This window comes from Pteropus alecto, unplaced genomic scaffold (genome assembly GCF_000325575.1).
Source record: "Pteropus alecto unplaced genomic scaffold, ASM32557v1 scaffold7, whole genome shotgun sequence".
In the NCBI taxonomy this organism is placed as follows: Eukaryota; Metazoa; Chordata; class Mammalia; order Chiroptera; family Pteropodidae; genus Pteropus; species Pteropus alecto.
This window is the reverse complement of record NW_006494614.1, coordinates 44,707,663-44,728,623: the sequence shown is the minus strand read 5'-3', so window position 1 is coordinate 44,728,623 and position 20,961 is coordinate 44,707,663. Positions and strand designations below refer to the sequence as shown.

The following is a 20,961-nucleotide window of genomic DNA, read 5'->3' as shown; positions in this document are numbered from 1 at the left end:
ATAAGGAAAGAAATTACAGATATACAGTTTGGAGAGAAAGAAGTAAAACTCTCTTTATTAGCAGATGACATGATCTCATATATAAAAACATCCTCAGGAACACACACACTATTAGAACTAATAAACAAGTTCGACAAGTTTGTAGGATACAAGAATAATATACAAAAATTAATTGTATTTCTGAATACTAGCAATGAACAATCTAAAAATGAAATTAAGAAAACAAATTCATTCATAATAGTGTCATAAAGAATAAAATAAATTTAACAGAAGTTTAAGGCCTGTACACTGGAAACCACAAAACATTGCTGAAGATATACCATAGAGAGAGACACAATGTTCATGGATTGTAAGACTCAATATTGTTAAAATGACAATTTCTTCTAAAATAGATCTATAGATTTAATGAAATCTCTATCAAAATCCAAGAAGCCTGTTTTGTAGAAATTGGCAAGTTGGTCGCAGATGACATGATCTCATATATAAAAACATCCTCACACACACTATTAGAACTAAAATTTTAATAGGGAATAGGGAAATTTAAAGGATCTATAATAGCCAAAAACAATTTTGAAAACAATTTTGAAAAAAGCTAGAGGACTTGTACTACTTGATTTCAAAACTCACTGTAAAGTTATAGCAATCAAAATAGTGTGATACTGGCCTAAGGAAAGATATATGGATCAATGGTGAAGAATAGAGAATTCAAAAATAAATTCATAGAGTCAATTAACTTTCTGCAAAGATATCAAGTCAAGTTAATGGGATAATGGAGAATCTTTTCAACAAATGGTGCTGGAACAATTATATATATGCAAAAGAAGAAATTGGACCCTTACTTCACACCATACATAAAAATTAACTCAAAGTGAATTTAGAAGAACTAAGACTATAAAAATTTTAGAAGAAAACAGAGAAACTTTTTATGATTTAGGTTTGGACAAATATTTTTTAGATATGAGAGCAAAAGCATGGTCCCAAACAGAAAAAAACTGATAAACTTCATTCAAATTGAAAACCTTTGCTCTTCCAAAGGCACCATTAGAAAAATTAAAAAGAGAAGCTATAGACTGGGAGAAAATGTTTGTAAATCAGACATCTGATAAAGTACTTGTATTCAGAATATATAAAGAACTCTTACAACTGAAAAATAAGAAGATACCTTCCCTCGTCCCAAATGGGCAAAAGATTAGACAATTCAACAAAGAAGGTATATGAATTACTAATAGACACATGAAAAGATGTTCGACATCATTAGTTGTTAGGAAAATGTAAATTAAAAACCATGATGAGATACTACTATACTCCATTTTGAATGGCAAAAAATTTTAAAAATTGATAATACCAATTGTTAACAAAGAACTTGGAACTCTGATGTGTTGCTGGCTAGAATATAGAAAGGTACAGCCACTCTGGAACCAGTTAGGCACTTCCTTAAAAAGTTAAACATATCTTTACCATTTGGCTCAGCAACTCCACCCCTAGGATTTTAAGAAAAATGAAATCATATATCAATATAAAGACTTACATGTGAATGTTCATAGCTGCATTATTCATAATAGCCCCAAATTGGTGAATGATAAACAAAATGTCGTATATCTACACAATGGAGTATTTCTCTGCAGTAAAACGCATAGAACTACTGAGATATGCAACATTAGTTAGGTAATTAAGCCAATTCCTTGTATTTTCTTTTGCTTTAATTGTGATTAAATATAATTTAAAAGAGCAGATGAATGACTGGCCTGAGAGAATACTGTGGTAAATTCAGCTGGAATACTCCTTTTAGAGACACTACTCAGCTTTAGCTGATCCTTGTCACGCAGTAATGTGGGCCTGTACTACTAGATTAAACTATGTAAAACAGGAAGCAGGAAATATGGAATTTTGCATGAAATTCCATGATTTTTAATTGTTAACAACTGTTTTAAAAAAAAATAAGGCACCGTTTGGGCCAAACAACAGTATCTGTACGGTCTCTGATGGAGAATACTTGAGAATTTTGATCAAGGCAGTGACATGACCAGATTTTAGCAAGAGATGTTTATAGTGGTGGTTAATAGTGATTGGATGATCTCTATATACAAGATGCTGAGCTGAAGATGAACATATGTTGTCTCATTTAATTCTCCATGAAGATTAAATAACCGGCCTAAGGTTATTTGGGTAGTAAATGCTGCGCTTCCCCTTTAACCAACATGCTATTCTGGATGGTAGCAGTTTCAACTCTTTTGACCTTTCCTTGGAGGACTTAAAAAACATTTTTTTTTGGAGGGGTTTAATCAGTGTCTTTTAGTTCTCTCCTCTGAATAACAGTTTTTTTCACATTAAAGAAACCTAGATCTCAAATAGCTTAATGACAATAAGTACATATAGCAAGAGAATAGCTTTTAATTACTTGGAGGGAGAGTCTTTTAAGAAAATACAGCTTGAAAAAAATCTATAAATATTAAAATCGGTAATATTTAAAGTTGAATATTCAAGTTATCTCTATATAAAAACATTTGTTTTCAGGATCTTTTGAAGAAATAATTCCTGCAAGGAAGCTGAAGAATTTTTATCCTGGTGTAGCTGAGCACAAAGACATTTCCAAGTTGGTCCTCCTCCTTTCTTCCTCTGTGAATTCTCTAAGAAAGGTGGCTCATGAGGCCCTGCAGGACTTTCAAAAATACAAGACACTCTGGACAGAGGACCGAGATGTGAAAGTGAAGGTGTGTTTCTGCTACTTGTGAAGCAGCTTGAGTTTGAATTGTTTATATCCAACTTGTGTGGGAAGGCCAAGAAAATATCAGTGATGATGACAGGAACTCATGAGCAGAGGTCAAGAGCCTATAAATGCCAAGCACCTAACATATTATATCATGTGTAATTATCACAGGGACATTTTGAGGCCGTTGATAATAATGAGGCTCAGGCAGACTATGCTTAATTAGCTTAAACAATTCAATATCAGTGATGTTACAGACAGGTCCAGAGGCCAGGTACTCAAGGGTATGTCACACTTACCTAGACTTGGCTATATGTTTGGTTAGAGACTCAAGGTAACTTGAGAACTCTGAATAACCATTCATGCTATTTTGTGAAATTCTCTCACATAGCCTCCTCTTTTAGCACTATGAATTTATCCCTTTCCGTACCGAGCCACTGGCCTGATAGTACATACAAGTGGAAAGTGTATAAGCAAATGCAATTTTCTAATTTAACTATTATAAGTGTCAGATTTATACTGTTAAAAAGCTAAAGAAAACATTGATTATTTCCTTACTACAGGAGTTTTTGGCTAACAACCCCTCTCTGACTGAAATCAGATCAGAAATTCTGCACTATGCTACTTTTGAACAGGAGATTGATGAGTTGAAGCCTGTTATTGTTGTAGGAGCACTTGAATTGCATACAGGTACTTAAAAAATATTCTGTAAAATATCCGTATTTTCACATGAAATGTTACTTTAGAAAGCAGTTATTAAGCTACCTTGGTAAATATTATAAATATTAAATATTTCAGGACCACCAATATTGTTTATATATGCTTTATGTATATATGTTACATATTATTATATATTTTACATATAATATTATACGAAGGTGGCTTAATACACTTAATATTCTGCACAGTTCCTCTGTTGGCAGTCAAATAACTAAAAGTACAGGCAAAACTCTTTTTCATGTTACTGTGAGGAGCAGGTTGTATACCTGAGATAAGAGTCAGTTTGAGGTCTCCTGAGAAGTTAATCCATTTGGGATTAGAGTACAAAGGATGTTGGGACAACCACTTAATGTCTGAAATAGAAAACCCAACATGACTTTATGGCTTACTGTAGTGAGGGAGAGGTTGGTCAGGCATAGCGCTGCCAACAGAGCAGACTGCCAGTTTCATACAGGGTGGCTGGGCAGCATGGAGTCTAAGGATTGTGTGCCTAAATAGGTTAACATCATCTGTAGAAGGATGCTTGCTCAGGCGACACTGTTTTGGATTGGTTGGCACTTAGATGGAGGCTTATTATATTCCTCCTGACTGGTTTCCATTCAGAAGAAAGGGACTGACACTGATTGGCTTGCAAAAGCATGTGTGAACTAAAGTGAATTGGTCTATGGTTTAGGTTTAAAACTGGGTGTGGTGGCTACTTATTGCCATGGTTATGAAAGTACAATCATTCTTATCTTAAGTTTGTAGAAGATTTTATTCTCAGAAGATATTTGAATGACTATTTTACATTAATAGCCACCTTATGCAGATTTTCAGATCTATCCTCATGGAATCAGTGTAACTGTGGCTCTCAAATTTGACTACCAAGGTTACTTGATCCCTCTTCCGCTGGTGACAATGACAGTGCCCACCTCACGAACTACTTTATATGAGACACATAGCATGGTGCCTGGTAGATAGTTGATGTTCAATAAATATTGACTACTATTATATCTATCAATAAGGGATTTAATTTGGAGAAGAATCACAAATACTTGAGGAGATTATTAGCTAGCAATCAAAAACTGTATATCAGGGACAATAATTACAAGAACTTCTGCAGCATTTTAGAAACTGTACTCTATCTAGTATTTTAATGTCCTATTTATTTCCTTATAGTGGTTAGGACTATGATCCTTAATACAAAAATCACCTGTAGCACAGTGTTCTAGTTGTCCAGGTACTTGATTTTAGAGAGAAGAAACTAAAAAATGTAATAGGTGACAATGGTTATAAAGAAAGGGGAAAGTGTACTGAATCCGTGGGGTCCAAGGAAAAGGGGAAAAGAGACCCAGGAGATGTGGACCTCATGAGATAGAATCTCACAGCCTCAACCAACAAGCTGGCTGCGTGTCTCTTCTCAGGCTACACTGTTCTCAGCTCCTTAGTCCTTTCTCATTAACTGTTGGAAGTTGGGAGGGGAGCAGTTATGTTTCAAGCTTGGCAGGGCTGGGGAGTTTAGGGGTACTGATTGTAGATAAAAGGAATGAGTAGGGATTGATAAGGTAGAGTTGACTAGTTAGAGCTGTTTTGTTTTCAAGGGACAGAAACCCATTTGAGCTATGTTAAGGAGAAAATGGTATATCCCAGAATCCAAGATGCAACTGGGCTTTAGGAATGGACCAGAACCAGGGACTGTGCAGGAAGCTGAGGAAATCCTTTCTCTCTGGCTCTCATTTCTTCTTCCCTCTGCACATGACCTTTTCTGCTTCCCAGGCCAGAGGGCTCTCCCTTAAATCTCATTCCAAACTCTCAAGAGTAGATTCTGATTGGTGCGTAAAAGGTCAAGATTGACTAGGACAATCAGCTAGGCCCAGGTTGAAGGTCAGGTTATATATATTCTCTGACTATGTAGATGAGGTAGAGAGTGGAATAACAGAAAATGGGCAGGTTTGGCAGATAAAAAATATATTACCCTCCACTATATATTAACTCCACTGTGTGGAGTTACCTAGATGAAATGAGATAAGTGAAAGCTGCTAGGTTTGGCAGATAAAAAATATATTACCCTCCACTATGTGGGGTTACCTAGATGAAATGAGATGAGTGAAAGCTGCTGATGGGATGACCAGAAACAGAGCAAGGTTCGTATTGGACAGTGCTAGAAGTAATTTCTGATATTCTTCTCCATAGACTTTTAGTGTCCTCATGCACAGTTTAACATACTCCATGGGGATAGGAATGAAATCTTCAAAATCTAGTAACCTCACAACATATTTAATTCAGACTAACTTCTTTTCAAGTGCTCCGTAGCCACATGTGGCTAGTGACTATTAACTGAGACAGTGCTGTTATAGATGTTCAGATTACACATAAAATGAACCGTTTCAGAATGTCAGTTGTATTGCTATTTTGATCTTTTCTTGTCTTCACCAGAGCCAATGAAATTGGCCTTATCAATTGAGGCTAAGGCATGGAAGATGTTACTCTGTCGATATCTGAATGAAGAATACAAAAAGAAAATGTCAGACATGATAGCATTTATTAATGACTACTTGAAAAAGTTATCTAGACCTATTCGTGATTTAGATGATGTCAGGTTTGCAATGGAAGCCTTGTCTTGTATCCGTGATAATGAAATTCAAATGGACATGACTTTGGGACCAATTGAAGTAAGAAACTGCATTTTTCATTCTGGAAATGCTATTTTTTTTTTTTAAATAGAGACACACTAAAAAGTTGATTCTGTTAACGTATTTCTCCATTTATTTTGTGGCACAGGCTGCCTATTTCTCCTTTCTGATACTGGTGTTCTTGAAGGTATTTGGACAATTATCAACAGTGAACAGTATACAAAGGAATATTAATATATTATGTTAACATATGAATATTAATATAATAATGCTGTACTAGTCCAGACAGTTCATTTTTTTTTTTTTTTTTCGCTAGCACCAACATTTTATGGTAGGGAATGATTGCAGTTTCTCACATCAGTCCCAACATGTTAGGCAGATTCCCCAAATGTCTTTGTCTTTCCTTAGAAACCAGTTATAGGTCTCACTCATGACCAGTGGCATATCATGGGCAGCACAGGGGGAGCAGTCCACTTAGGCTTATAGTAAACTGTTCGAATGTGCATCAGCAGCAGAAGTTTTTAGGGGAGAGTACTATGTTCATTTTCTATTGCTGATGTAACAAATTAGATAAACTTAATGGCTTAAAACAATACAAATTTATTACCTAGTTCTAGAGATTAGAAGTCTGAAAATTAGTCTTACGGGGCCAAAATCAAGATGTCGGGAGGCTCTAGGGAAGAAGACTTTCTTGCTTTCTTCAGCTTCTAGAGGCTGATTGCAATCCTTGGCTCATGGCCTTCTTCCAGGAATGGTATCGCTCCTACCCCTGCTTCTGTCTGACTCCCTCTCTCCTGCTCCCCCTTTCCCTTATATGGACTTTTGTGATTACATTGGGCCCTCCCAGCTAACCCAGGATAATCAAGTCATTCATTCATTCATTCATTCATTCATTCTTTATATTCTTTTTGAGAGATCTGTCCATATCCAACAGTGGGGTATTTAAGTCCCCTACTACGATAGTGTTTTGGTCTGTTTCTCCCTTTAGTTCTGTTGTATATTTCAGGGCTCCCTGATTGGGAGTATGGATGTTAATAATTGTTAGGTCTTTTTGGTATATGATTCTCTTTATCATTATGAAGTGTCCCTCAGTATCTTTCTTTCTTATTTTGAAGTCTATTTCGTCTGATATTAGTACTGCTACTCCTGTTTTTCTCTAAATGCCATTTGCTTGGAATATAATTTTCCACCCTTTCACTTTGAGTTTGTATTTGTCTTTGGAGCTGAGATGTGTCTCCTGGAAGCAGCATATGGTTGGGTTTTGTTTTTTGATCCAATCTGCAACTCTGTGCCTTTTTGTTGGTGAGTTCAGTCCACTTACATTTAGGGTGATTATTGAAATATGAGGTTTTCCTATAGCCATGTTATTTTTTGCTTTCTGGTAGCTCAGTGTTTCCATTGCTTCTTTGTCCTTGCATTTTTATCTTCTTTTTATTTTGGTTGGGTTTTGTGGATTTTCTCTCTGGTCCTTCTTGTTTTATCTTGTATTCTTCAGTTCTAAAGTGTCTTGTTTTATGTTATATACTTCAGTTCTGAATCTTTGGTGTGTGGTTACCATTACGAATGTGTAAAGGACAGTTATATGTACATATAGTAATCTATTTCCTTCTGCTTATGCCTTATCTCCATTCCCCTTTGCAAATTTGGATCTTTGGATCCTCCCCTTTCTGTTATTGTCTCAGTCTGCCCCTATGTATGCTGAACATTCATTACTGTCTTACAATAGCAAATTTCTTCTTATCATTTAAGCTCGTAATGCCCTGTTCTTAATAAGGGTTGCACTACTCTGCTTCTGTCTGCTAGTCACCTTACTCATAGTTATGTATCTTTTTGTCATTTTGTTTTAGGTGGGCTGATCCCTTTCATTATTTCCCATAATGCAGGCCTCATAATGGAGAATTCCCTCAATTTTTGTAGGTCTGGGAAGGTCTTTATGTCTCCTTCAGTTCTAAAGGAGGGCTTTGCTGGATACATCATTCTTAGCTGGTAGTTCATTTCATTTAATAGTTTGAATATTTGATTCCACTCCTTTCTTCCTTGTAAAGTTTGTGCTGAGAAGTCCGATGATAATCTAATGGATTTTCCTTTATAGGTTACCATCTTCTTTTCCCTGGCTGCCCTGAGAATTCTATTTTTGTCATTGGTTTTTGATAATTTTATTACAATGTGTTTTGGAGAAGGCCTTTTTGGGTTGAGATAATTTGAGTGTTTTATTGGCATCTTGAATTCCAAGCTCCATTTCATTCCTTAGATTTGAGAAACTCTTGTCAACTATTTGCCTGAAAATGCTCTCTGATCCCTGCTCCTTTTCCTCTCTTTTGGAATACTCATTATTCTTATGTTTCCTCTCCTGATGGTATCAGCTACTTCTCATATTTCTCTTTCATTAGTTTTCATTCTTCGGTCTCTCCCTTCTTCCTTCTGAATTATTTCTAGATTTCTGTCTTTGATGTCACTGATCCTTTCCTCCATTTGGTCGACTCTATTTCCCAAGCTTGCTATTTCATTTTTCAGCTCTTTCAGTGTGTTCTTCATCTCTAGAAGTTCTATTTGGTTCTTTTTGAGGGTTTCAGTCTCCTTGCTAAAAAACTCATTCTGCTGATCTAGTTGTTTTTTCAACATTTGGAATTGTTGATATGAATCATTTTAGATCTCATTGAGTTTTTTCAGAAGTACCATCCTGAATTCTCTGTCATTTAAGTCGCATATTTCTATTTCTATGTCTTTAAGCCTATTTTCTGGAGATTTTTCTCTTTCTTTCTGAGCAGCTTTGTCACCTTGGTTGTTCATGGTGTTTAATGGACTTTTTCTGCTTCTGAGCATTAATGGAAGTGTATTATTATTATTGTTATTATTATTATTTTTTTTTCTCTTTCCCAGAAAGAAGATGTATTATATAAAGGTCTCTCTTTAGCCTATTGCAAAGAAGGTGTTTTTCTTTTGGTTTCCAGTAGGTGGCATCTAAGCATCTTGGATCCTTGCTTTATATAAAGCCTAAATAATGCCTTTTTAATTTTCTGGTAGATATTTAATCACGCTCGCTACCCTCAGTTTCAGTCCCTGTCAATGTCAGCGACAGTTTTGGTAGCATTAGCTCAAATACCCGTGGGGCTCCGCAGTATTTTATCTTAGAGAATATGGTGGGGGGAGGCCTCTGGTTGGAGGATGGGGTTGTTGTAGCTCAGCCTTGCGTTTTGCAACTGGAGCTAGTAATAATCAGCTATTGCTTCTCTGCTATTCATGCTTTGCTTTATGCCCTGATCTATGGACTTTGCCTCTGCTTGGAGCTCACAGATCTCTCAGGCAGGGATGTTCAGGGAACCCGCCACAACTTCTCTCTCCTCCTCCTCCTGCAGGGAGCTCCTACTGTAAGAGGCAGCTTCTTTGTACCTCCCAATCTACCACCAGACTCCTGCAATTCTGACATCTGGTAGCTCTTATGTGCAGATCCCTGGCTCAGACATGCTTGTGTGCAGGTTGGGTGTTATTTGTTGAGTTTTAGATGTTTAACTTATTGTTATTTAAAGAGTAGAGATCTGGGGACATCTCTCACTCTGCCATGCTTCTGATGTCACACACCAATAATTAAGTTCTTTAACTAAATCATACCTGCCAAGTCCCTTTTGCCATGTAAGATAACATATTCACAGATTCTGGAGATTAGGATGTGGACAACTTTGGGGAGGCCATTATTTTGTTTACTACAAGTATTTTACAACTAATTTTTAAAATTTCTGGCTTATAGTGACAATAGAAATCAGACTCTTAATCCATTTTATTACTACTTTTTAAATTCTCTATAGACAATGAAATCATTTATTGTCTGTAATACCTGGAGAATTGGCACTTCCACTGCCTCCTTTTGGCACCCAGTGCTCATAATTAAGCATTGCTTTCTTGAACTCATTTAGAGTTTATACTCTTTGGTAGCTAATGAACTTTATACCTTTACAACTTTTTACAATCTTAGTATTTGGGAATTTGGGATGCCGACTCATTCCTCAAGATTTAACAAATTATCATATCATTGGTTTTCTGACTGCAGAAGCTCAATTCTTTAGCATAAATTCTTTTGGTAAAGCCAATTGCCAGTCCATTGCTTTAATCATACAAGTTTCTTTTTTTCAGAGTATCTCCTGCATCTTCATTTCATTCCATTCTTTATATAGCCAGCCCATATTTTAATAGAGCATGAGAAAATATTTTGCGAGGTGTTGACACAAGATGAAGGAAGAGAGAGAGGTAGAAAATGATTCTAGGGATATTTTCTAGGATAGTCTCTCAATATAATCTGTCCACATTTCCATCAGAATCACCTACACACTTATTAAATGCAGATTTCAGGGCTTGACTATAGCATCAATGCTGATGTCAGTGAGAACCTAGAAGTGCTTCATATACATGTTTTATTTTGGAAACAACTCTTCTGGAATATGCTCTCTTCTTCTATGACATAGGAATGTGTTTCTAGAAGGTATCTAAATCATTTGGCAATTGCTTTCCTTGTGATGTTTCTGAACTCCACCTTCGCCCCACAGGAAGCCTATGCTATTTTAAACAGATTTGAAGTTGAAGTAACCAAAGAGGAATCAGAAGCAGTTGATACCTTGAGATATTCTTTCAACAAATTGCAGAGCAAAGCTGTAAGTACAAACTTAATTCTTATTTTTTCTTTATAAGTTCTTATTTAATTCTTATCTTATAATGACTTACTTAAATCACTGTCTCCAGAAAAATACATTTCATATTTTTTAAAAACTTAATATATATTATTTTAATAGCTTTCTTGAGATATAATCCACATACCATAAAATTTACCATTTCAATGTATACAATTCAGTGATTTTCACTGTATTCATAGAGTTGCACAAACACTATCACTATTTATTGTTAAAACATTTTCATCACCTCCAAAGAAATACCATACCCATTAGCAATTACTCCTTATTTTCCCCCTCACCACAGCCACTGGCAACCAGTAATCTACTTTCTGTCTCTATGTATTTGCCTTTTCTGAACACGTTATATAGATAGAATCATACAACATGTAGTCTTTTGCGACTGGCTTCTTTCACCTACCAGAAGGTTTTCAAGGTTTATCTGTATCGTCAAATATACCAATACTTTATTTTCTTCAGGACTAATGACTTTGAGAATTTTTTCATGTACTTATTGGCCATTTGTATATCTTCTTTGGAGAAACGTGAATTTAAATCCTTTGCTTGTTTTAAAAATTTGGTTGTCTATTTTTGAGTTGTAGTAAGAGTTCTTTACATATTCTGGATAAAAGTCCCTTATTAAAGGATTTGCAAATATTTTTTTTGTCACTCTGAGAGTTGTCTTTTCACTTTCTCAATGCTGTCTCCTGAAGTAAAAAAGTTTTTATTTGGCGAGGTCCAATTTGTCTAATTTTTCTTTCGTTGCATTTTCGGTACCATTTCTAGGGAACCATTGTGTAATCTAGGGCCACGAAGATTTACTACTATGTTTTCTTAAGGGAGTTTTATAATTTTAGCCCTGACATTTAGGTCTCTGATACATTTTGAGTTAAGTTTTGTATATGTTTTGAATTTTAGGTCCAACAAAAAAAAGCATGTGAATATCCAGTTGTCTCAGTGACATTTCTTGAAAAGATTATCCTTTCACCAATGAATTATCTTGGCACCCTTGTTGAAAATCAGCTGACCATAAATGGAAGGGTTTATTTCTGGACTCTCAATTCTCTTCTCTTGATCTGTATGTCTGTTCCTTTACCAGTACCATATTGTCTTGATTACTGTAGCTTTGTACTGTTTTTTTTTTTTAATTGTAGTAAAATACACATAACATAAAATTTATCATCTTAACAATTTTTAAATGTATGTAGTTCAGTAGTGGTAAGTATATTCTCATTGTTGTGCAATCAATCTCCAGAACTTCTTCATTATGTAAAATTGTAACTCTATACCCATTAACTAACAACTCCTCTTTCTCCCTTCCATCAGCCCCTATCATTCCACTTGCTCTCTCTATGCATTCGACTACTCTGTGTAGCTTAGTGGAATCATACAATATTTGACCTTTTGTGACTGGTGTATTTCAGTTAGCATGACGTCTTCAAGGTTCATCCATGTTGTAGCCTGTGTCAGAATTTCCTTCCTTGTCAAGTCTGAATAATATTCCATTATTAGTATATAACACATTTTATTTATTCATTCATCTATCAGTGAACACTTGGGTTGCTTTCACCTTTTGGCTATTATGAATAATATTGCTATGAACATGGATATATGACTATCTTTTTGAGTCCCTGCTTTCATTTTTTTTCCCGATATCTACCAGGAATAGAATTCTGGATCATACAGTAATTCTATTTTTAATTTTTTGAGGACTGCCAGGTTATTTTCCATTGCTGCTGAACTATTTTACATTCTCACCAACAGAGCACACAGTTCCAATTTTTCCACATCCTTGCCAACACTTGTTTTCTGTTTCCTTGATAATAGGCATCCTAATGGGTGAGGTGGTATCTAATTGTGGTTTAGATTTGCATTTCCCTAATGATACATGATGTCGAGCATCTTTTCATATGCTTATTGACTACTTGTGTATCTTCTTTGGAGAAATGTCTATTCAAGTCATTTATCTATTTTTTAATTGGATTGTTTCTTTGTTGCTGAGTTGTAGGAGTTCTTTATATATTCTGGATATTAACATTTTATTACATACATGATTTGCAGTTATTTTCTCTCATTCTGTAGTTGCCTGTTTACTCTGTTGATTGTGTCCTTATAGTCCTTTTTATTTCTGTAAGGTAGGTAGTGATATCCCCTCTTTCATTCTTAATTTTAGTAATTTGAACTCTTTCTCCTTTATTCTCGGTAGCCTAGGTAAAGGTTCCTCAATTTTGTTGATCTTTTCAAAGGTGAAACTTCAGGTTTATTGGATTTTCTCTGTTGTTAGTCTGTTCTCTATATCATTTATTTGTGCCCTATTTTTTAAATTATTTTTTCCTCTGCTTCTATGGCTTTATTTTGTTCTTTTTTTGCTGCGTTTGTTAAGGTGGATGATTAGTTACTGATTTGAGATCTTTTTTCTATTAATGTATGAATTTATAGGTATATATTTCTCTCTAAGCATTTTTAAGTTATTTTGTGTGTGTTTGTGTTTATTAAAATTATTGGGGTGACATCGTTTAATAAAATCAATAGGTTTCAGGTGTACAGTTCAATAATATGTCATATGTACATTGCATTGTGCATTCATCATCCAAAGTGAAATTTCCTTACGCCACTTTCTAAGCATTTTTGAACCAGGTAAATATTTACACACCACAAGTTAAACATGAAAAATGAACTCCAAAGGAGAACACAGATTCTTTAATTCAATTGAAAAATTTTTGTTGAATATTAATTAACAGTGGCTTATAATTTCTTGTTTATGGAAAGATTTGTCTCTGAGATTAAAGCAAGGCATAGTAGCAGGGACACAGAGCTTGAAATTGAGGTCATAACTGTGACTCCATCTATGCTGTCCGCCAGTTGGGTGATCTTATGCAAGTTAATACCTTTGTTTCTAAATTTCTTCATGGGATCATTTAGAAATATTTTAGGAATTTTTTATATGCAGTTATGAGGCTCACTTGAGGTAATGTATATAAAATATTTTCAATATTCATGTTTATTTATATTCATGTTAAGTGTTGACTAATTGCTTGTTTTGAAAAATGCTTGCTGGTTAGTCAGGAGATTGACTCTTAGGAAAGAAATGGGGAATCCTCCATTGAGATTTGGTGAAGCCCAGCTTTCTCTTGTTCAATGGAAAAAAACCATGTGAGTTATTCTTTCTTTCCAACTTTTAGTGTTGAAGCCACTAACCTATCCTCTAGTAGAGAGAGACAGTTCAATACTATAATCACTATTAAGCTTAAAGTAGTATATGTTCTAATCAAGACAGATGCTATCGTTGAGAGCAATTAAGAGCAGGGGCCTTAGAACCCCACTGCCAAGTTTTGAATCTTGACCTTCCTTGTACTCGTCCTAGAACCTTGAATAAATTACTTACCCTCTCTATGCCTTAGTTTTCTCACCTGTAAAATGGGTATAATATTCGTATTTACCACACAGAGTTGTTGTGAAGATTAAATAGGTTAACATACATAAAGAGCCTGGCAGATAGTAAGCATGAATTAGGTGCTAGGTATTATGATTGAAGGTTTAAGCTTTGAAGACCATTGTGGAGGGCATTTGCTATTATTTTTTTATACCCAGAGTAATATCACTTTCTTTTAGGGAATAGCTTCAACCACTACAATCATGTGAACCTACTAGGGATTGCTAACTGCAGACCTTGGCCTGGCCCTAGAGACAGCAGGTGACGCAGACCGGGCCTGTAGAAGTAATCGTTTCCCTGGCCACAGTGATGGCCTGAAATGGATCAGACAGGAAGCTTTCCTAACTGCAGTTAGAGGAGATGGCTTTGCCTCCTGGGTCATGAACTAGAATGATTTGAATCTCCCGTTGGTACATTTGTGTTGTTTATTTTATTTATTTATTTTTTAAACAAACAACATTGCGGAGACATCTTTGTTCCTACAGAACATCTGTGGGATAACAGACTTGCTGGAATAGAATTGTAGTTTTCGTTTAATACATTATTTTCACTCTCATATTGAGTATTCTTTTTTATTCTAGGTTTCTGTACAAGATGAACTAGTTCAAGTGCAGCCACAATTTAAAAGTAGTCTGCTAGAGTCTGTGGAAGTTTTTCGTGAGGATGTAATGAATTTTGCAGACGCATATGAGACGGTAATTTAAATATTTGCACGCTGTGTGTTAAAATGTTCGCTGGTATGTTTATATTAAATGAAAGGAATGAACCCTGAGAACTATACTGTGATTCATACATTGTATGTAAGAGGCTGTATTTACATATTCACAGCTATCAAAATAGGGAATAGCTACGCTTTCAAGCATGTTTTATGGAGTTAGAAGATTTAACTATTAAAAGGAGCAAGAACTGAAGATCACATAAGGAGCAGAGGGTCTGGTTTTTCCCTTTCTCAAGGCCAGAATTCTCATAGTTGAAAATGTTATATAGTTGTTAAAAGGCTCTAAGAAACTATAAATGCTGTAATACCATGGCATTATGCAACTGATTTCTTTTTCACCAGTGCTTAGAGAGCTCTTAGAGAAAAGTTTCACTGAAGATAAATAATTAAAGTCATACTTGGTTATCCCCATAAACTACTCAGCCTGGTATAATGACTGATAATGGTCGGCCTCCTCGATGTTAAACTCAGAAGTTGGATATATTCTCCTAGAATATTCTTTCTTTTAGTGGTCATAAGGGATCTAGCTTCATAAGACATCTATGCCCTTAGTGCTACTTATATAACACTTTTTTTGACATGTACTAAACTTATCTCTTTTAGTTGGATTAGTCAACATTATTGCCCAGTCATTCTATTATACCAAGAATTGGCCTATTATTTTGCCCATCCATAATATTCATGATTGTACAGACTATCTGGGGTCCTTTTGGCAACTATTTTGTGGCTCATGCCACCAGAGACTGCCTATTGCTTCTTTCAAATTTTCACACTATTCGTGTCTCTATTTCCATATTGGGTTGAAGAATTAGTGAAAGGAGGCTATTCTCAGGATAGAATAAATAATTATAGCAGTTATTCTGATGCACAACCACAGCATCATCATTTATAATCATAAATGAAATGAAACAGAGCTCTGGTGGTACAGACTTCGTACAGGATGAAATTTTGTCACACTTTTTATTAACTATATCAAGGTCCTTTAAAAATTAATGGAAGTTGGAGTGATGCAAATGTTCTAAAATGATTGTGGTCATGGTTACACAACTCCATTACACAAAACCATTGAATTGTACATTTTCTTTTTTCTTTTTTTGAATTGTTCATTTTAAATGACGGATTGTATAATATGTGAATTATATCTCAATACAGCTGTTACAAAAAATAAGTGAAAACTTCATGTATAGGACAAAATTAGACCATTTAAATTAAAAATAATATTTATTTAAAAGGAAATAATAGATAAACCCAATAAATTAATAAATACATATGATTAGGAATTAAAATGGAGATTATATTATTTATTATAGGAAGGGCCCATGGTTCCAAATATACCACCTCAAGAAGCTAGCAACAGGCTACAGATATTTCAGGTAAAACTACATTATAGATTTTAATTGTATTCTAATCTGCTAAATAATGTAATTGATTCCTTTTTCTGTGTCCCTCCATGTTCTTTTCCATAGAATCTCTCTGTATTTTTAGATAATAAAACTAATTCTAAGCAACTCATTTGTATGTAAAGTGAGAAATACTTATAGCATAATAAAATATATCAAATAAGATTTTAAATGTTGACAAATGATTTCCCTGTCTTCCCTCTGTATCCACTAATTTTCTTTCTTCTGTATCCATCACTTGAAACTTCTCTGCTCCTTTGTCCTACCTCAGACCTTACAATACTCGTTGGATCAGGCCAACCATTCACCATTTTTTCCTACACTCAGGTTGCTGAGCACATCTAGAGAAAAGTCACACACTCATTTGGATGAACGTTTTGCAGATTCATGAATTGCTATGTAAGCTAGCTCTTCAGGAGTATCAGGCAATTTCGTGATTTTTTTCTGTTCTTTCTCCTGTTTCCTGCAGTGGCTGTACGATATGTTCATGTTATCTTTATGTCCCCTATCCTTCTTGCATTCTTAGTCATTAAAAAATATTTATCAGATGCCCGCTATGTGACTTGGTCAATAGAAAGGTGATTAAGAAATGGTTCTTACCTCTAAGCTGCTAAAACCTGGTAGGGAGGCTATGCTAAGGAGTTCATAGTCTATCCTGAGGGTTGGAGGGCTCTAAGTAGGAAATGATATGGTCAGGTTTGGATCTTTAAAACAATCATGTTTTTAAAAGATTTATCTGGCAGTAGTGTGAAGGTGGTTTGGAGCGAGGATGGTTGGACTGATGGGAGTTTCAGTAATACAAGAAATTGTAAAGATTGAGACCAAGCAAGTGGCACTTGGAATAAAGAAAACTGGATAGATATCATGGGTTTAATAGAGACTGGCTGGATAGGCTTGGAGCCTGGATTGGGAGCAAAAAATTAAGATTTACAACTTAGGCAAATAGATGAAAATAGAGGTATTTACTTAATAACAAATATGAGAAAAGGAGTAGATTTGGGATTTTTTTTTGAACAGACGATCTTGTTTTCAAATTTACAGAGGAAACTTAGGATCTGTGATTTGAATTTCAGAGAGATGTGTCCTGCTTCTTGTCCTTGGGGGCCCTTTACTTTGTCCCTTGTCTTTTCTTAGATCAACCTTTTTCTCTACTTTTAACGTTTTACTGTTTATCAAGTCTTTTCAATTAACACTTTTAAAACTGTCTTTCCTTCTTAAAGTACAGTAACAATCTCTGTTCTGTGTCCCCTTCTAGACTTGACTTTTTTCTTTACCCATTTCTAATTTCTTTCTCTGTTTATACTCATTTGATAATTGGGTTATTCACCCCAAGCAAATAAATGGAGGAGTGGAGTTAGTAATTTTGTTCTCATTGCTTTATATGTAAGTTCCATGGATGGTTTAGGCTGGTTCTATGCACCCTTTTGCCAAAAAGGTTTAACAAGTTAGATGGGATCTCTCAAGTTGCAGGTTCTCCTGAGAGTGGTGGGAGTAGTTCAGGCTTTTCCCACCATAACCGACTGGAATTTATCATATGGTATCTAACTTTCAAATCAAGTCTTTCCCTTGATTTGAGTATTTTAAAATAGAAAAATCTATACTCGGATAAAAACAGTTTGGTTCCAGGATCATTGGAACAATCAGGAATTGCTGCTGGTCCTTAGTGGAATAAACTAGTGCAAACTAAGTAGACAAAATAATCTGTCACAGAGCCCAGTGTCTCTGCCTCCTGATTCCAGGGAGGGTAAGTCTAGCCCAGTAACTCTTGTGGATTTTTATTAAGTAGGTTGCATGTGTTGACAAGGGTTTTCCTGGGTTGCAGCAGGCATGAGCCTTTCACTTAAATGTGATGTCCTCAGACAAAAAGTCTAGTTATTGTGAGCATTCTTCTCTCTCCAGAACTATGACAGTCACTTTTGGACTAAAACCAGCTCCTCCCATCACCCTTGCCAGAACTTTTGCTGGACCCTGGGGGAGGCTCTGAAGTCTTTTGTTACCTGAAATCCTCAGGTTTGGATCTGAAGTCTCAGTGAATGGCTTGCCTCTCTGGAGGAGCCAGGACTAAAACTGACCTACTCACCTGGTGGCTGCCAGTGGAACCCCTCAGTAATAAAAACAAGATATACAATGAGAAGAGATAGTAATGTTGGATGGTGATAAATGCCAAGGACAAAAAATAGCAGGAAGGGACCATAGAGTGCTGGGCGGTGTGTCTGTGAAGTGGAAGTGAAATTTAAAATAGGTTCTGCAGAGAAGGCCTCCTTGAGAAGGTGATATTTGAGTAGAGACCTAGAGGAGTATGGGAATGAGCCAGGCAGATATCTGGAGGAGCAGCTTTGCAGGCAAGGGGAAGAACAAGTGCAAAGTCCTTGAGTAAGAGCATATGTGAGAAGCAACAAGGGGGTCAGTATGGCTGGAGCAGAATGATCAGGGAGAGAGTAATAGCAGTAAGACCAGAAGGTAAGGAGGGGACAGACTGTAGAAGCCTTGCCAGCCTCGGGAAGGGCACTGGCTTTGACTCTGAGTGAGAAGAGTAACATGATCTTATTTGTGTTTTCAGTGAATCACCCTCACTACTGTGTTGAGAACAGATTATTGGTAGTCAAGGGTAGAAGCAGGGGGACTAAGTAGGAGGCTATTGCAATAATCCACATGAGAGGTGATATAACTTGGACTAGAGTGGTGGCGTTGGAGATGAGAAGCAGTTGGAACCTGGGTATATTTTGAAGGTAGACTCACTTCCTTGTCTTTCCCTCAAGAGTTACCAATTCAGTGGTCAGCAACTGGGACTTTAATGTGTCACCCTTTTATCAAGGGAGTGATCACTTTGTTGAAAAGGTAATGCAGGGTCCATCTCTTGCCTTCTTGTATCTTCTGTTCTACTTATGCCTGGGGGTGTGAGCCAAGCAGGCTGTTTACTATGCATCTGGCTGGGTATGTGACTTGGGGTCAGATTTGCAGACCCAACTTGCTGGCCTGTTGATAAAGCTGATATTTTGTTCCTCGTTTGTCTGGCACTGTGGGTCTATTTATATTATTTGGGACCCAAATAGAACAAGGGGTGAGCGATTGGCATCCATTAATAGTCTTCACCATTAACAAGATTTTAAACGTCATTATTTTAATGCATGCTAACTTTGATGTTTTCATTTCTCCTTTGCTAATGTTCACACAGTCCCGTAAACTCTTTGTTCAGTAAGTATATTGAGTAACCACTAAGAAGTATAAAAATTGCAAAATTTGGTCCTTGCCCTCTAGGAATGAAGAGTTCATTGGAGTTCCTCCAGTGTCTTCTTCACACCTTCTTGATTTGGCTCCTGTAAAATATGCTAATATGTCTGTCAGATCTATGTCACTATCTGAGCATTTTGATGCCATATATTTTCTAGGGCTGAGAATTTAGGATTCTTACTGATATGTTACACCATTTAAATAGAGCCCACATATCTTGTTACAGACGGATTATTTCTATTGGCTTTTGTGCTTTAATTCTTAGCATTCTAACTATAGAAGATTCAAATTCCAATTCAAAAGACATGTGCATTAACTTTGCTGATTTAAACTGTTAAAATGAACTCAAATGGTGTTAAAATGGGATCCTTCATTTTATAGACTCTTTATTGCTTATAGAGAAAACAGGGTTGGGTAGATTATGCTAACGCTTCACTCATTTGAACCCTGTAGTAGAGATGACCAGTTTAAATTAAGGATAAAGCCTGAATTATAGAATTTTTGAAATGCAGTTTTATTACATTCAGACATATTTATGGGAACTTAAACTGTAGGTTTTCTGGGGACCACTTAATTTTATTAAGGAAATAATCTGATATAAAATAGATACTTTTAGAATGCTTGAAACTTAATTTTCCTAAGTGCTTAACTGTTTCTCTAATAGCTTGATATCAGTATAAATTTGCTTCACAAATACTTGCTTCATACATAGTATTAAATAAACTTCAATGTATTCCGATTATAATAAATTCTACTTTAATGGGGAGTGAATTAATTATATTTTACGACAATTCAAAAACCCTTTATAGGCCAATTTTGATGATCTGTGGAGGAAATTTGTTACATATTCATCGGGTGAACAACTTTTTGGATTGCCTGTGACTGACTATGAGGTTTTACACAAAGTCAGGTAAGTTTAGAAATTGTATGTTACATGAAATAATTAAATACTGTCTACTTAAAGAATCATGTCTTCATAAATCCTTTATTATATGGAGAAGGGCCTCCTTTGCAACACTCCTAAAATTTCCCCCTATTCCTGGCTATTCCTGACCCATTGTATACATAGTCTCTATACACAAAAGAAATGTTCTAGAACAGTAGAAAATACATTGCAAAAATTCTGGGCATTCATGGCCTATTTTTAGCCTGTGCTTTATTTTTTTTCTTTTCACCATTTTTGAATAATGTTAATGATTGTGCAGAAGCACTGCAGTTTTGGATGACTTTTGTTTATTTAAAGGAATAGCCATCCTCAGCTGTCAATCCCTTCTTGCTGCATTTATGCTAAGTCTTCTTCCCCATTGGGTAGACATAGATTGAAGGCCAAGGAACATAATTGATTTTTAAACAGTAACAATTCGTTTTAAACAGTAGATATAGGATTTAAACAAGTATCCTTTAATAGAATTTTAAATATAACTTTCCTCCAGGGCAAAATTAAAACAGCAGTCGTAGTTAGTTAGGATCTTGGCTAAAAAA

The 20,961-nt window shown here is 35.6% G+C and overlaps 1 protein-coding gene across 1 annotated transcript in view; it reads left to right on the top strand.

Moving 5' to 3' along the window:
- The window catches only part of DNAH8 (dynein axonemal heavy chain 8), a 307,121-nt gene that overhangs the window by 86,917 nt on the left and 199,243 nt on the right, over positions 1-20,961 (top strand). The window contains exons 26-32 of the mRNA XM_006926591.3: positions 2,515-2,711; positions 3,271-3,397; positions 5,843-6,078; positions 10,578-10,682; positions 14,712-14,825; positions 16,159-16,221; positions 20,289-20,389. Of these exons, the coding sequence (XP_006926653.1) occupies positions 2,515-2,711; positions 3,271-3,397; positions 5,843-6,078; positions 10,578-10,682; positions 14,712-14,825; positions 16,159-16,221; positions 20,289-20,389 (943 nt within the window). The remainder of the gene's footprint in view (positions 1-2,514; positions 2,712-3,270; positions 3,398-5,842; positions 6,079-10,577; positions 10,683-14,711; positions 14,826-16,158; positions 16,222-20,288; positions 20,390-20,961) is intronic.